The sequence below is a fragment of the Phyllostomus hastatus genome, unplaced genomic scaffold (assembly GCF_019186645.2).
Source record: "Phyllostomus hastatus isolate PE091 unplaced genomic scaffold, TTU_PhHast_1.1 phas_scaffold_1224, whole genome shotgun sequence".
NCBI classification, from domain to species: Eukaryota; Metazoa; Chordata; class Mammalia; order Chiroptera; family Phyllostomidae; genus Phyllostomus; species Phyllostomus hastatus.
Window position 1 is genome coordinate 2,065,167 of NW_025334008.1, and position 17,457 is coordinate 2,082,623.

The following is a 17,457-nucleotide window of genomic DNA, read 5'->3' on the forward strand; positions in this document are numbered from 1 at the left end:
TTTTCCTCTTGGTTAATCTGCATGCAAATGTGGGATCACCCTGTCCGCCAGCTGCCGCCTCACCTGCCCAGGTCCTCCATCCGTTGCCTTGCCATGAGTCCTCTCCACCCTGGCTGCCCATCTCTGCCCCTCCTACCAGTCTGGATAAATATTTCTTTAAATCCTTGGTTGTTGGACTTCCATACAGTTTGATTTTCTGGCAGTTCTGGTTATTTTTTGGTTTTAAATTGTTGTTGTCCTTCTTTTGGTTTTGCGAGGAAGTGCAGTGTATCTACCTGTGCTTCCATCTTGGCCAGAAGTCCTAAAATGTTTTTTAATTTTTGAATTGCACTCGGCATTCAATGTTATATTAGTTTGGGGTGTAGAGCATAGTGATTAAACATTTATGTACCTTATGAAGTGGTGACTCCATAATTCTAGTACCCAGGCTGACACTGTACATAGTTATTAGAACATTATTGACTTTGTTCTCTATGCTGTACTTTACATCCCTGTGACTATTATGTAACTGCCAGTTTGTATTCTTAATCCCTTCACCTTTTTCACCCAGACCCCTTCCTCCCTCTCCTTTGGCAACTATCAATTTATTTTTTGTATCTATGGGTCTGTTTCTGCTTTATTTGTTTGTTTATTTATTTATTTTTAGATTCCACACATAGGTGGAATCACATGGTATTAGTCTTTTTGTGTCTGACTTATTTCACTTAGCATGATATTCTCTATGTCCATTTATGTTGTTGCAAATGGTAAAATTTCATTTTTTTAATGGCTGAGTAATGTTTCATTGTACCTGTGTAACACATCTTCTTTATCCAGTTGTTTATTGGTGGACACTTAAGTTGCTTCCATATTTTGGGTATTGCAATGCATGATTTTTCTTAAAAATCAAAATTAATAAAAAAATCCATGATGAGCAAAATATTAAAAATCTAAACAATGACAGAATCAATATGCTGACATTAGTTAAAAATATTTAAGGTCATAACTTAGTAAAAAAAATAGTCAAACACAGCAGCATTCTCAGCTAAAAATAAGAGAAACAAGGAAGTTAATTTTGAAAATATTCTTTCTGTGATTGCTTTTGGTGAAGCTCCAAAACCAAACTTATAATACATTTTGGTTTGGGTATAAATAAAATATTAAAACTTAAAATAGTTTTAACACACCACTTTTCAGCTTTAAAAAATATTTTATTTATTTATTTTTAGAGAGAGGGAAAGGGAAAGAGAAAGAGAGGGAGAGAAACATCAATATGTGGTTGCCTCTGGTGTGCACCCTGCTGGACACCTGGCCCACCACCCAGGCATGTGCCCCGACTGGGAACTGAACCAACGACCCTTTGGTTCACAGCCTGGTGCTCAATCCATTGAGCCACACCAGCCAGGCTTAGGTTTTCAGTAATATTTTAGTTATTTTCATGTTCTAGAAAAAACCCAGCCATTAAAAATATGTAAAACATATATAAAGGGCACACACACTTTTTTTTCTGTCTCAAGCTCTAGTTGGTTCAGGAGGGCACTCTTAGTAATCTTGAGTTTGTTTAAATGTTTGATATTTTGGTCTCCATGGATTTTTTTGCATTCATTTTGATTTTAAAACCTTGCATTAAAATATTATTTCTCTCAAGTACAAGGTTTTTGCCACTGCTTTTTATTTTGCACTGACTCTGATCCCAGCCTCACTCTCCTGCCAGCCCCCTGCCTTTTTACTCCACAAAAGTTCATTCCATCCACAATGGACTTTTCATTGTTAGCAAGCAGACCAAGGTTGTTGTTGCCTCTGGGTCTTTGCATGGACTGTTCCTCCCTTCTCAAACACTCTTCCCTCCTGTTTCTACTCATTCATTCCTGTTCCGTCTTTATCTTCCTATGTTAAGTGTCACATTTTTACTTTACTTATTGCATTCAGTGTGTGACCAAAATCCTCTGAAGGGTTTTGAGCAGCAGAGTAAAAGAATTCTTTAATTTATTAACTCATTTAGGAAATATTATTATTATTATTGAGCACATACCAAATGACAAGGTACCAGGGACCCATCTATGAAAAATAATTTTTTTTTACATCTTAAGATCAATGAAGTTTTATTCTAGACAGAGGAATATACCTGAGCCAACCAACCAAACAACAAATACATGGATAGAATGTAAAAAAGAGACACATACTTTGGGGAAAATGCAGAGCACAGAGAATAGGGGCTGCTGGGAAGATGGTTTGTGAGGATTTTTTTTTTTGTACTTCATTTGTTGCAGTAAAAAACATAACATAAACATACCACTTTCATTATTTTAAGCGTAGAGTAGTGCAACATATTTCTAGAACTTTTTCATCTTGCAAAACAGGAACTCCGTACTCGTTGAATAACATCTACCCACTTCCCCCACTACGTCTGCCCCTGGCAACCACTGTTCTGTGTTCTATTTCTATGGGTTTAACTTCTCTAGATAACTCCTATACTTGGAATTGTACAGTGATTTGTCCTCTTGTGACTGGCTCATTGCACTTAGCAATATGTCCACGTTGTAGCATGTGGCAGAATTTCTTTTTTAAATCTTAATTTATATATATATATATATATATATATATATATACACACACACATATATTTCCTTTGCCTATTTATATATATCACATTTCCTTTGCCTATTCATCTGTCGATGGCTATTTGGGTTACTTCCATCTCTTTGCTACTGTGAATAATGCTGCAATAAACATGAGTATGCAAATATCTCTTTAAGATAATGTTCCCAATTCTTTTGCATAAATACTCAGAAGTAGGATTTCTGGATCATACAGTAGTAGTTTTTGTTGTTGTTGTTGTTATTGTTGTTGTTTTGAGGAGCCTCCATACCATTTTGCACAACAGCTATACCATTTCCCATTCCCACCTGCAGTGCAGAATTTTCCAGTTTCTCCACATCCCTGCCAACACATTATTTTTTGTTTTGTTTTAGTTTGGATTTTTACAAAGCAACCACACTAATGGATGTGAAGTGATATCTCATTGTTGTTTTGATTTGCATTTTTCTAATGATTAGTGATGTTGAACATCTTTTCATGCTTTCTGACCATTTGTATAACTTCTTTAGAAAATGTCTAATTCAAATTGTGTGCCCTGTTTTGAATAGCTTTTTAAAAATGTTTTTGAGTTGTATGAGTTCCTTATATATTTTGGATATTAGCCACCTTATCAAATATATGATTTGCAAATATCTTTCCCCATTCCATAGGATGGCATGTGTTTTTGTTAGTGATGTTTGAGCAAAGGCTCGAGAGTCTGACATTTGACTGTATGACCGAAGAGTGCTCCAAGCAGAGGGAGCAGCAGGTGCTAGTGCTCAGAAACAAGAGGCTGAGCAGTGAATGGAGAAGCAACCAGGCCATGTGGTTAGATGGAGGGGGGCAGGGGACAGCAAACAGGAAATGAGTTTGAAGGAGTCAGCATGTGTGTAAATGATGTGTGCAGGCATTTGGATATCTTTGAGCAGAGGAAGAACATGATCCAACTCTTGTTCTCAATGGAAGCTCTGGCCGCTGTGTGCAGAAGAGGCTGTGTGGCAGGGGCCTTAGAAAGGAGGCTGGTGAAACATTTCAGGCAGGAGATGGTGGCTGGAACCAGGCTGCCAGGGTGTGGGGCCTGATCAGAATCTGGATGAATTCTGAAGTTAAGGCTAAAGGGATTTGCTAATAGAATGGGAGCATGGTATGATTGAAAGGAAGGGGTCAAGGGTGCCTCCTACATTTTTGTTCTGAGCAGCCAGAAATAGAGATGTCAATCACTGAGGTTGAGACAGCTGTAGGAGGAACAAATACGGGAAAGAAAAGGAAGTTCAGCCCTGGCTGGTGTGGCTCAGTGGATAGAATGCCAGCCTGTGAACCAAGAGGTCATGGGTTCAATTCCCACTCAGGGCACACATGCCTGGGTTGTGGGCCAGGACCCCAGTTGGGGGCGTGTGAGAGGCAACAAAAATGGATATATCTCTCACATACTGTTGTTTCCTCTCCCTCTCTTTCTACCTCCTTTCCCCTCTAAAAAAATTTAAAAGGAAAAGGAAGTTCAGCTTAAATACCTCGAGTTTTGTGTGCTTTTTGGACAAGGGGATGGGGATTTCAAGTATGTTGTTGGATCAAAGTCTATAGTTCCAGAGAAGGGAAACAGGCTGCAGGTACAGATCTGGGAGCTATCCACCCATAGATGAGTGAAGCCCATCTACTGATTAAGATGACAAAAGCGATGCCAAAGAAGAGAGTCTGGGGCTGCTTTGATATTTAGAGGTCAGAGAGATGGCAGGCAACCAGTAAGGGTGTTGGCAACAAGGCTAATAGACCTGGAAAATCTTGACATCTTGTAATTATGTAAGAAAGGGCTTTTGTTTAGAGAAAGTGTGCAACCAAGTTGCCTGAAGCTGCAAAGTCCCAAAAGGTGAGGCCTGGAAGATGACCACGTGGATTTCACGGAGGTCACAGTGTTCTTGATAACAGCAGTGTGGGAACTGGTTGTGTGTCTGTGTCTTAATGGAAACAATCAAGAGGAATGAGAGGGGTGAAAACATCAGTTCTGTTGAAGCGTTCTGTTCTGTTGTCTAGCACCTGTTGCTTTCCACTGTGTGAGTCCGTATTAGTTTCCTGTTGCTGCTATAACAAACTTCACAAAGCAAGTACTTCCAACAACATAAACTTACTATCTCACAGGTCTGGGAGGGGGGTCACAAGTCTAAAATGAATTTCACTGGGTTAAAATTAAAGTGTTGGCTGGTGGGGCTGAGTTCCTCCTGGAGGCTCCTGTATTTTCTTGCCTTCCCCAGTGTCAAGAGGTCACCTGCATTCCTAGTTTCATGGCCCCATCCTCTAGGCCAGAAGCATAGTATTTGTACCTTCAAATCTCTCTGTGCCTCATTCTTTTACTTGTAAAGACCTTTGTGATCTGGGATCAAATAATCCGGGATCATCTCCCCATATCAATATTAACTTAATTCCATCTGCAGAGTCCCTTTTGCCATGTAATGTAACATACTTATAGGTTCCAGGGGTTAGCGTGTGAATATCTTTGGGGGCCACTATTCTGCGTATCGTGGTTCCATTTCTTTTTTAAAAATTTATTTCTTTATTTTTAGACAGAGAGGAAGGGAGGGAGAAAGAGCAGGAGAGAAACATTGATGTGTGAGAGAAACACTGCTTAGTTGCCTCTCACACACCCCTAACTGGGGACCTGACCCACAATGCAGGCATGTGCCCTGACCAGGAATCAGACCAGCGGCCTTCTGGTCTGTGGGATGACACCAAAGCCACTGAGTGACACTTGTCAGGGCCAGAGCATCATTTTTTTGACTGACTTGTCCTCCTTCTCAACTGTGAACTTCCCAAAAGCAGGTGCCATGTCTGAAGAAAAAAAGACCCTGTCATTCTCTGTCACTTATCCAGTTACTGTCCATCATATCACAATTCACAATTAGATATTTATTTGCTTAACTGATTTTCTGTGGCTTCTTTCAATTAAAGAGGAAGCCGCAAGAAGTCAGGTCCTGTGTCTGCCTGTTCCACTGCAGTATGTCCAGCGCCCAGATCAGGGTCTCACCCACGGGGGTGGGGCAGAGGCTCCATGGACACCAGACTTTGGGGTCAGAAAGGACTGGATTGGATCCTGGTATCACCAGGGACTTTGAGCATGCCAAGTATCTGGTTCCACCTCAGTTTCCATATCTATAAAATGGGGATAATGATAATATCTTCCTTATCAGGTTGTTGTGGGAATTTAATGAGATTAGCAAGCACCAAAAAGGTACTTCGAAGTAGTAGCTATTTGAGGAAAGCATGAGTGAAGGACATCTCAACAACAATGTATGTAGGGTGAATGGACAAATCCACTCATGGGTTTCCCTCCTGGATACTCTCTGCCTCATCTTGTCCTCATGGTTTCACTCTGACATTTTTTCCCTTTCTGTCCACTCAGGGTCCCCTGATTGAACCCGGGCCAGGAAGCCTCACAGACTACCCTCCCCCAGCTCTGGCTGTCCCCTCCGTGGGGGAAACAGGAGAGATTCAATATGCAACTCTGAGATTTCAACAGATGAAGCCTAGGAACCCTCAGGAACAGGAGGAGGTGCCTGAAAACGAATACTCTGAGATCAAGATTTCCAAGTGAGAACTGTGGAGGCGTGGCCCTGGCTTGAGGAACACAGCCCCTGCAGGCAAAAAAAACAAAAACAAACAAACAAAAAAACCCCACAAAAAAACCCAGGGGCTGATTCCTGTAGAATTAAAAGCCCTCTGGGTGATGAGTTAGACGTGTAGTGGAAAGAACACTGACTCTGGACCCAAAGAGTTGCGAGTTCAAATCCACACTCTGCTCCTTTACTAAGTAAGTGACAGTCAGATCCCCTGCCTTTCTGTGCTTCCATTTCCTGCCCTGTGAAATCAGCAGAGAAGCTTTGCTTGCAAGTGTGTGGTGAGAATTACAGGAACAGAATCCTATCAGAGTGCCCGGCTCAATATGTATGCTGAGTGCCTGGCTGGGTTTCTGGGCTTTGAACAAAAAGTTCCCAGTGGGAATTTCTCCTGACTCTGGAAGTGACCAGCGTTGGTCCCTTGCACACTGAAGTTCCTCCCCCTGGAATGCCCCACTTGGCCTTCATCAGCCTGTCTTTGAAAGTGGGGCTCAGGGGGTGAACTTCTGGGTTGAGATGCAGGTCAAGCAGGAGCTGGTGATGTTCCCCCATAAAGACAAACCAAATGAATGAGAAAGGTTCCCAAGCTGATCACACAGCCATCGGATGAATAGAACAACATGATCTGAAAACTTGCCTCCACACATCCATAGATTCTGCCATTGAAAAGCCTCTGTCTCTCTCTGTGTCTGTGTCTCTCCTGCTATCACTCTGCTTCCCTGCTCCTTTCCTTCCTTTCCATCTTTCCTCTTCCCTCCCTCTTTCTTTCCTTTCCTTTTTCTTTTCTTTCTTCTACTGTAACTGCCAGAGTAATGAACACATTTGTTTATATACTTTTGGGCACATCCATAAAGATAGTTCCAAAAAAAAACTTCCCAAAATAGCATTATGAGGTCTGAACTCACTTCACGCTCTTTTAACTTTATTGATTTTTTCCCCTGATTATAAAAGCAATGTATATACTCTGTGAGAAAAACACATTTTTGAATATACAGTAAAGTGTAAAGAAGGAAGCTAACAGAGAGCACTGTTAATAATTAACATTTTTCCACAATATGTGTACAGGTGTCTATATACACATTTTTATGTATACACATAAAACGGTTAGCGCACACACATATACTGTACATACTATATCTACATCAATAAATTAATCCATGCTTTTAACAACCGTGGTCCTATCAGATGCTGCTTTGCATTAGCATTTCTAATTCATCAAGTTGTGAGCCTTTTTGGCGTCAGTAGTTACCTTTTTCCCAGTGCAGTTCCCAACAGGTGACAGATTAGCTGAACATGCGCTGTGCCCACATAAGCAATTACCGCCTGTTGGGCATTTAGAGGTTGTGCTGTCTCCCTGCCACTGGCAGTGTCGAGTTGGGACGTCTCTGCCCAGGCGTCTCTGATGGACTGTGGTGTCGGGTTAGGGAAGTGGGGGCCTTGGAAGCACATTTGCTGGTGGGGAAGAAGCATTAGAATTAGAGCACAGAGCTCCGTGCATGACCCGCCCCCAAACTGCAGCCCATTGGCTGGCTCTGATCGACAGCTGGAGCAGCCAATGGCCACTCTGGCCGTGATGTCACACTGCATGTCCTAGGCAGGGCCTCCAGTCCTTTTCCAGGAGCCTCTGTCTCTCAACCTCAGTGTGACTGTCCGTGTCCCCCATCTCCTATGAGTACCAGCGCCCCCCCCATAGCCTAGCCCACCTCTTTGGGGGGACTCTCAGCCCTTCTCCATCACCCCTCCATTACCTCCTTAACCATCTGGTCCTGTCCTCCGGATATAAAGTGGATACTCACAGACCACGGCTTGTCCTACGGGAAGAGATCAGGGGAGAAGTCACACCTCGGGTCCATAGGAAACTGTGAGAATGCAGGGGAGTCCTGGGTAGATAAGGGGTCAGCTTCTTCTACACAACCCTCCTGGGTGCGGGACCCCAGGAGTAGGAAGTGATGAATCTGGAGGCTGAACCTCTGCACCAAGAGTCCTCAACATTCCACATACTTTTGAAATATTTCGGAGGTCTTAAGGTCACTGCAGGAAGATGCCATGGGGCAGGGGATGGGTGGAGGGAAAAGAGGCTGGGTATGCTGGGGGAAGGAATGGGCACTCCCTGGCCTAATTACTGATGATGATGATGATGATGATGATGATGATAATTCATTCCCCATCGCTACAATATATGCCAGAAACTATGATGATTTGTAGAAATTATCTTGAGCCCTCTCAACAGTTACACAGGTAGATGCTTTAACCCCATTTTGCAGGTGAAGAAACAGGAAATCAGAGCAGTAACGTCACTTGCCCAAAGTCACCCAGCAAAAAAAAAAAAAAATGAGAGAGGTCAATATTCTAAACCTGGCCTCCCTGACTCCCAGCCCCTGCTGCTGTCATGACAGACTGGAAACCTGGGAGAAGGTGTCTGTTAGAGGGAATGGTGAAAATGTTGGGTTGACTCTAGGCTGTGAGGAGAGGTTATGCCTGGCTAGGAGGCTTCCTCTAGGATGTAGAAGAAGAGCTGAACCACATCTGCTGGAAACATTTTTGTACTCCCCAGGGTTGATCACAGCCAGTTTAGAAATTTTACATTGAATAATGATGATGGTATTAACAGCAGCACCTAAGATTCTACTGAGCACTTAGGACATGGCTTTGTTCCAAGATCTTTATCAGTAATACCTTCCTTTATCCCCATAGTAGATAGCCCTGTGAGGTTGGTATCAGTATTACTCCCATTTTACAGATAGCAAACTAAAGCACAAGTGGGCTAATTTGCCTGCTGTCACATTGGTGGCCCAAACTATAATCTTTGTGATATAGAAACCATACAATGATCACACGTAGGCTCAATCTTGCCCTGGCAGATGTGGCTCAGTGGATTGAGTGCCGGCCTGCAAACCAAAGGGTTACCGGTTCAATTCCCAATCAGGGCACATGCCTGGGTTGTGTGTGGGCCAGGTTCTCAGTAGGGGACACATGAGAGGCAACCACACATTGATGTTTCTGTCCCTCTTTCTCCTTCCCTTTCCCTCAATAAAAAGAAATAAAATCCTTCTAAAAATAGGCTCGATACCAAAATACTAAAACAATAAAAAAGGATGTATCTTCTAAAATCTTCACCATCATCACCATAACCAATACTACCATTACCAGAATTACTATCATCACCTCTATTATAATCATTATCACCAACATCACCATCATAACCCGATTCAACAGAATCATCACTACCATCAGCATTATCATCACCATGACCACCACTATTCTTACAGTGTTCATCCTCTACTTCCTTCTCTTCCTGATCATCATCATTATCAAAATCATCATCATCAATGCTATTTTTAACACCCATTACAGTGGTCCTCAACCAGGGCAGCTTGGCCCCACCCCCATGGGACCTTTGTAATGCCTACAGTTATTTTTGGTTGTCTAAACTGGGGGCTCTGGTGGTTGTTGCTACAGACATCAGGTGGGTAGAGGCCAAGTATGCTGCTTAACCTCCTACTGCACACCAGACAGCCTTAACCTCCCACAGCTGAAATAATCATCTGACCCTAAATATCGATAGTGATGAGGCCGAGAAACACTGATCCAGTCTGCCGAGAATGTTCAGAATCCCCTCCAAGACGTGTGTCTAACCCTCCCATCATCCTTCAGGGCAGGTGCTACCCTTCACGTCTTCCACCTGTGGCTAGAAAAATCTGACAGGAGAAATGATCTGCTCGGGATCACCCAGCCAGCTGGAGGCAGAACTGGCACTTAACCCCAGGTATTAATCATCTGTCCACCCAATCTCCTCCCCTGGTGTAGCTGACCTCCACTTCATTTGGGAAGTGGTGACTGCTGTGTACCAGACACATTCTCACACCTGCCCTGCTAGGTGGGCTTCAATACCTACATTGTAAACATGAAGGAACTGGGATGAAGAGAAGTCACTGGATGAAACCCTACTGCTATTTTAGAGATATGGCTGACTGTAATGCTCCCCTTCTCCTGGTTGGCTTCTGGTCCTCAAGACATATGTGTCTGCCCCACATGGTCCCTGACAATCCATTTCCTGGCTTGTCCCTTCCTCCTTTGCTCTGCCTCCTCCCCTTTCAAAGGAGTGCTGGCTCCTGAGTCCCAGACCCCAACCAGTGCCCCACCCTTGACCCTGGGCAACGAGCACCTGGTGGAGGAACGATTGATCAGCATGTAGACCAGGATGCCGCAGATGTAGACACCACCCAAGACTGTCATCACGATGAAAAACACCACCAAGGGTCCTGTCATGTAGAAACCTGTTCTAATAACAGGCATTTGCCCTGGAAGGAGAGGATACGTGGGGGTCAGGACCACCATTGAGTTTTCCCTTCATGCACCCACACACCTGTTCTTCAAAGATGTGTTAGTACCTCCTACGGGCAAAGCACTGTCCAGGTAGTTACAGATTCAGCAGTGAACCAAACAAACTTCCTGCCCTCATGGGGCTGACATCATACCTGGGAACTAGACAGTCAACAGGTAAGGAAAGAGATGTCTAATATTGCAGGCAGCAGTAAGTGCTCCAGAGAAGAACAGACCCACATAAGGGGACAGAGTGTGACAGGGCAAGGGGGTGCTCTGGTTACACAGGGTCATTAACTCATTGCACAGAGAGCCCAGACATTCTGTGAGCAGCAACTACATCCCAGGCCCCGTGTTAAGGACTGGAGACAAATGGCAATCAAAGAGCTCACCCAACCCCTGTCCTCCTGAAGTTCATAGTTCTGTGGAACAGAAAGCCATGAATGACACTGTAGCACAAATACTAAATGCATCACGTCTGGTACATAGTAGGTGCTTAGTAAATAATGTGGTGTGACCTGAATAAATGTCTTGAGCTAACATCCATGTCTGCTCATGGCTTTCTCTGAGAATTGCCAGGAGGATGGCTTTTTATATGCTTTCTTGCTCAATGTCTGATTTCATTCTTGCAGCAGCCTTGCTGTATAGGGGCCCTTTATTATCCTGACCCTACAGAATGAGAAACTGAGTCTCAGAGAGGTATAGCTCTTTGCCCCTGTTTCTTTTTTGTAAATCCTCACCTGAGAATATGTTCATTGATTTGAGAGAGAGAGAGAGAGAAACATCGATGTGAGAGAGAGACACTGATAGGTTGCCTTCTGTACATGCCCCAACCGGGGATCAAACCTGCAACCTAGATATGTGCCCTGACTGGGAATCAAACCCACAAACTTTTGGTGCATGGGACAATGCTCCAACCAACTGAGCCACCCGGCCAGGGTGCCCCTGTTTCTGGAGGACAAGCAGGGGCAGAGGTAGGGTTTGAACCCAGGCCACTGGGTTCCAATGTCCCTGCTTTTTACTGCCTTGCATGTCTGCTCCCTCCCTGGGCATATCAGGGTCTCTCCTTGAGGCAGCCAAAGATCATGCAGTTGTTGAAAAGGTGCTTTCCCCATTTACAAATTCAGTCCCACACCCATGACAAACCTCTGCGTCCTCTGCACCACCTCCCCTCCCATCCTCCCACTTCCTCATTTCAGAACCAGCCCGGGGTGATGACGAGGGCATGGGCTGTGTGGCCAGCCTGCCGGGGTTGGGATCCTGCCTCCTCAGCTCATTAGAACCTTGAATAAAGCACTCCAACTCCCCAAGCCTCGGTTTTCTTGCCTGTAAAATGAGGTGACACCCATCAGAGGCACTTTCTTTGGAGGGAGACTATGAGCGCCACACAGGTAGGAGTGGTGCACAGCACGTGGAAAGGGTCAGTCAATGTTGGCAGGCTGGAATTATCACCCTAGAATTCACCCCAACTCTGATCTGAGGACTCACGGGGCTTCCTAGAGGAGGAAGCTTTGGGCTTGGACCTCAGAGGACAGGAGGATCTCACCCAGCCATCGTGAGCAGGGCGTGTTGAGGTGGGGATGGCATTCCTGATTATGGTGGCTAGGCAAAGGCACAGAGGTGGGAAGATTCACAGGACGTGAGCCCCAGAGGGGGAGCGGCTGCACTCACAGGCCCTCTGGATCCAGATGTCCTTGTACATGGTCATCTGGGTCACGGAGTTCTCCACGATGCATCTGTACCTGCCCATCTGCTCCCAGGTCAGACTCGGGAAGCTGAGCTTTGCCTCTGAGCTCAGGAAGGAGCCATTGTGGATCCAGCGGTACTTGGGTGCTGGCTTGGAAGTGGAGGTACAGTCCATCTGCACTTGGGAGCCGATCTCAGCAGACAGGATGCCTCTGAACTCAGAGGGCTTACTGCTCAGCGCCACTCTGTCGGGTCCATCTGCAGAGACCAGAGCTATGTTTCTGACCTCCTGGGGTCCTGCCTCCTTCCCTAAATCCACAGGAAGTCCTCCTCCTCCTGGTAGGAGGTACCCAATTATGTACCCCAAGGGGACCCCTAGACCTACCCCAGGCAAGGCAGCTGGGCCACCAATGAAAATAATAATAATGTTATCTGTTATCAAGCATGTACTATACAGGCCAGTCCTTTACATCCTAATAAAATAGGTGTAGAGTAAAAACCAATGCCTCACAAATGCATCATACCAGCTGCATGCTGGGCACTGTTCTAAATACGTGAAACAGTCACTTAACTCTCACAGCAACCTATGTGATTGATCCATTTCATAGATGAGGAAGATGAGACTCAGAGGAGAGGACTGGGGAGTTAATGCTCCTCTACCGACCTACAAAAGGGTGAAGCAAGTCCCCGTATAGCCCCAAAAGAATTTCCCCAAGCAGCTGTAGCCCCTGCGGCCTGAGCCTGGTCCAAACCTGCAACCAGTAAGTAGTGTGCAGAAGTCAGAAATTGTCCTCTCCATCACATCCAAAGAGTTAACTAGACAGAGCTGGGTGTGAAGCCAGATCAAGCTGGCTGCAGGCTCTGGTTCTGTCTGTCTTATTCCTCCATCCCTGGGAGACCCCAAGCCCACCCTTGGCTTCACACCCATGACCCCAGACCACTTACAGGCCACAGTCAGAAAGATCACTTCACTCTTTAGAAACTCCCCGAAGCTGGAGTGTACCCCACACTGGATTGTCATGTCATTGCGGTGGACCCAGTGCATGATGAGGGTCTTGCCGTCTGGGGAAATTGTCATCTTGTCGTTGCTGGACACCCGTAAGTAATTCACATACCACACGATTTTGGTGGCATTGGTGCTGCAGAAGGCGACCACGGAGTCCATGTTCTCTGCCACCGAGCTGGTGTTGACCGAGAGGACGGGATCGCCTTCCAACACTGTGTGGGAAGGAGAGGACGAAAGGTGAGGGTTTGGGGATATGTTGGGGACAAACCAAGAGTTTGTAAAATGGTGTCCTGGCAGAAAAGCATCTCAGAAGAACTAAGAGGGACAGAAAAGCAGGAAGTGGGCATGAGGCGTCCAAGATGTGGGCACTTGCCTGAGCCCATCGTCCTACATGCTGAGCCATTGCTGTCATATCCCCTGCAATAGTGGTGAGTTCTTGGCATAAACGTGACTGCATGGTCATTTCTGCAACCCCCCACCTCCCAATCAGGACATTCCATCCAAAGAGCTGTGCATGAGTAGGATTCACAGGGAGAGGTAGTGTTAGGATTCTCCACAATGACTGACCAGAGTCCCATTTACTTTACCAATACTCCCTCCCAGTTTACAACAGGTAGATGTCACCCTGTTCTGCAGGTGAGGAGGCTGAGTATCACAAGGGAAAGATGAAGTCTCGAGGCCACACAGTGTACACAGGTGGGACTGCTGACTAACCTATAGAAGATGGCAAAGGCCATAGCTGTCACGCCCATCATTACCTTGTGTTATGTAAGACTGAGAGAGTGAGAGAGAGAGAGAGTGAGAGAGTGAGAGTTTGGCTGACCTTGAGGAAGCCAATAGCCACAATGTGAAAAGCCTGTGTGGAGAGCCACTGCTTCAGAAAACAGCCACAGCCCGTATTTACGAGCCACAGAGCACAGACAGCACTGGGGCAAAGCCACACCTGAAATCCTGACACATGGAAACTGTGCAACAGTAAAACAGTGCTGTTTCTAGCTGCTATGCTGGTGGCTCTTTGTTGGGTTGCTGACTGACAGATAACAAATACCTATCAGCAGAACTGGAGCCCCTGAAGGGAGTGAGTGACCTGTCTCTGTGGGGAAAGTCAGACAACCATCTGCCGAGACTCCCTGGGTCCTCCGTAGGTGAGGTGGAGGCTCGGACAGCGCTATCTCCAAGGAACCTCACTCCCAAAGCCTCCAGGCCCAACCCTCACACTCGGGAAGCGGGGCAACCTGTCAATTCACCTTGAATCTCCAGCCAGCCGGTTGCACGCTGGGTCCCACTGCCGAGGTCCACCCGCACGGTGTAGTTTCCTGTGTGACTCAGTGTAGAGTTCTCGATCTGCAGGGTGCCTGTGTGGGTCACATTCTCCCGGCCGCTGAACAGGGGCCCAGGCTGCCAGGAATTGGAGGGAGGTTTATAGCTAATAATCACATTCTCTGCATTGTCATTTGTGCCCCGGTGCCAGATGTATTCTCGTGCTCCCTCCGGGACATTGTTGAGTTGCAGGAAGCTTGGATAGCCCTGAAACCCTATGAATGAGTTGATGGAGATTTGGCTGGAGGCTTGGCTGATACCATAGGCCAGCAGACTGGCTGAGGAAGACAGAGAGACAGAGAGAATGATTTACACCATCTGGGCAGCGGTCCACAGACACTGGTGATCACACCAAGGGTTCTATTTGCTCAATGACTCCCCAGCCCACCCCTGCTCTCCATCTGCTCAGCCCCTGCCCTGCTCTGTGCTTCCCCCCTCGTCTTCCAGCCTGGACTCTTCCCTACATACTCAGCCTCCAACCCTTCCTCAAAGGACAGCTATGTGGGTGCTTATAAAGGCCTGAGCTGTGGCTCTGCTCTCCCCACAACCCAAGTTCCTTCCGTGGCTCCTCATGGCCCTCAATGAGGAAGTTCAAACTCTTAGAGCAGCTTGCCAGACACTGTTAGAGAGAGCTGGTCTTTTTGGACTCACGTAGACTCCTTTTAGATCACATCTGTCCCACCTCATCACCCCATGTACTCCCTCCTTCATTCATTCACCAGAAGACACCATCCATACTATGTGCCCCAGTCATACACTCAGCTCTCTTGGGGCACCACACTCTGTCCTGACTTTAGGCTATCTTTTTTTAAAAAAAGATTTTATTTATTTAGAAGGGAAGGGAGGGAGAAAGAGGGAGAGAAACATCAATGTGTGGCTGCCTCTCACACACCCCCAACTGGGGACCTGGTCTGTAACCCAGGCATGTGCCCTGACTGGAAATTGAACCAGCAACCTTTCGGTTCACAGGCTGGCACTCAATTCGCTGAGCCACACCAGCCAGGGCATGAATTCAGGCCTTCACACATGCTATTCCCCATTTTTGGCACACTCATCCCTGCTTCCTCCTTGTTGACTCACTTCTACTCATCTCTCAGTTCTCAGCTTTGATGTCTCCTCCTTCCCAGCCCAGGTCAGATGGCCCTTGGTGTTGCCCCACCCTCCTGGGCCCCCCTCACCTTGTCCCCACCACTCTGGGTTATTGCACTGCAGTGACAGATCTGCACCCCGCACTGGATGTGAACCCCAGGAGGGTGGCCCTAGGACAGGATGAAACCCAGCAGGAGTCCTCAGCAGGAGGATCTGGGTGGATAAAACTCCCCCAAGACTGTCTTTACATGTTACTGACTTACCGTCTAAATTCAGTGGAGTGGATGTGAACAGAGCTGGGAATCTACTGCTCTGTCCAGCCTAAGCCTTGGTTCTGCTGAGGAGGCAAAGACACCTGAGACCCTCCCTACCCCAGCTCCAGGCCTCCAGGTGTGAACATTGGAGGTGTTCCAGGAGAGTACACACAGCTGCCAGTGAAACCTGATAGTCGTGTATGTCAGTGGGACCAGATGCAGCAGGAGGGAAAGGGTTGGGGAAGGGTCCAGCTGGAAAGGCTGGGAGAGGGGATCAGGGCGGATGGGGCACCCAGGGGAAAGGGGTGTGTGTGTGTGTGTGTGTGTGTGTGCGTGCGTGCGTGCGCCCGTGCGCCCAGCTAGTGGAAGTCCTGGAGAGGGTCCTGTCCCCACACCTCCCCTTGTCCGGTCCTGCTAGGTCAGCTTTCTCTTACCCACAAGGACCAGATCCTTCCAGGGGCCGCGTCGGGGTCTGGAAAGGTGCATGAGTGCAGGTGCGTGCTCCCGGTGGAGTGGTCTCTCCAGGGACCCAGCAGCCACCACTGCTGCACCTTCACCCACAGGTGTCTCCCGCCTGGAGCTGCTGCGTCTTTATCCTCTGCCTCCCGGGTTGGACTCTGCACTGCAAGTGGGAGGGGCTGGGGACAAGGGCGTCCAGGAGTCGGTCATTACCATTATGACTTTGTGTTGCCTTTATATAGTTATTACTCACTTACCCTCTTCTACCCTGGTAACAAAAACCAAATCGAACCAACCAACCGAACAAAAACAAGCAAAAACCACGTGCCCGCTTTTATGAAAACTAGAGGATACCAAACAGTGGGCCTGGGCGAGAACAAGGCATCGGACTTGGTGAACCGGTCGGTGTCTTGCTTTTTGTTCTTGTTTTCCCTAAGCAGTGCAAGTGGCTGCTTTCCCCTGGATGGCGAGGGGTTGTTACCTGGACGCGCTGAGACTTGCACCACAGTTGGTGCGGGACCTCCTGGCCGTTCCGGAAATTCAACCTTGGTTGCGGGGCGGGGTGGGCGGGCTGGAAGGGGGAGAGGGGGCTGGGACAGACCAGTCCGGGCTGCAGGTTGAGAAGGCTGGGAGAGAGACTGGTGGGCGGAGCGAGACAGAGAAGGCGGGAGTTGGGGGGAGTGGGGGCTGGGAGACACTGCCAGAGCGGGCAGTACCCTAGGTCTTTCAACCAGTAGTTGGGAATAGGATCGTCTTTCATTTTCATACCAACACATACAACACTTTTAATGGCAAAAGGAAAGCATTGGCCATTAAAAAACTGGAAAATTCTTTTTTTAATGTACATTTATTTTTATTTATTTATTTAGAGGGAGGAAGGGAAAGAGAAACATCAATTTGTTGTTCTAGTTATTATATTTTTAAAACAAGTCCTTACCTGAGAATATAGTTATTGATTTTAGAGAGAGAGAGGGGAAGGGGGAGAGAGAGATTGATTGGTTGCCAAGCAGGGATCAAACCTGAAACCTGGGCATGTGCCCTGATTGGGGATCGAACCTGCAACCTTCTGGTGTATGGGATGATGCCCTAATCAATGCAGCCACCCAGCCAGGGCTGATGGGCTGTTGTTCCATTTATTGATGCATTCATTGGTTGATTC

General features: G+C 46.8%; 1 protein-coding gene and 1 pseudogene across 1 annotated transcript; one reads left to right on the top strand and one right to left on the bottom strand.

The window, feature by feature from the left end:
* The window catches only part of LOC123830224, a 30,447-nt pseudogene extending 23,528 nt beyond the window's left edge, over positions 1 to 6,919 (top strand).
* Positions 6,920 to 7,066: 147 nt separating this feature from the next.
* CEACAM18 (CEA cell adhesion molecule 18) lies at positions 7,067 to 16,458 on the bottom strand. Its single transcript, XM_045856298.1, has 7 exons — positions 16,274 to 16,458; positions 14,424 to 14,774; positions 13,116 to 13,388; positions 12,156 to 12,428; positions 10,327 to 10,462; positions 7,910 to 7,972; positions 7,067 to 7,613 (listed from the first exon to the last, which is right to left on the bottom strand). The coding sequence occupies exons 1-6, from the start codon at positions 16,323 to 16,325 to the stop codon at positions 7,954 to 7,956; spliced, it is 1,104 nt and encodes a 367-aa protein (XP_045712254.1). The 5' UTR covers positions 16,326 to 16,458; the 3' UTR covers positions 7,067 to 7,613; positions 7,910 to 7,953.
* Positions 16,459 to 17,457: the final 999 nt, after the last annotated feature.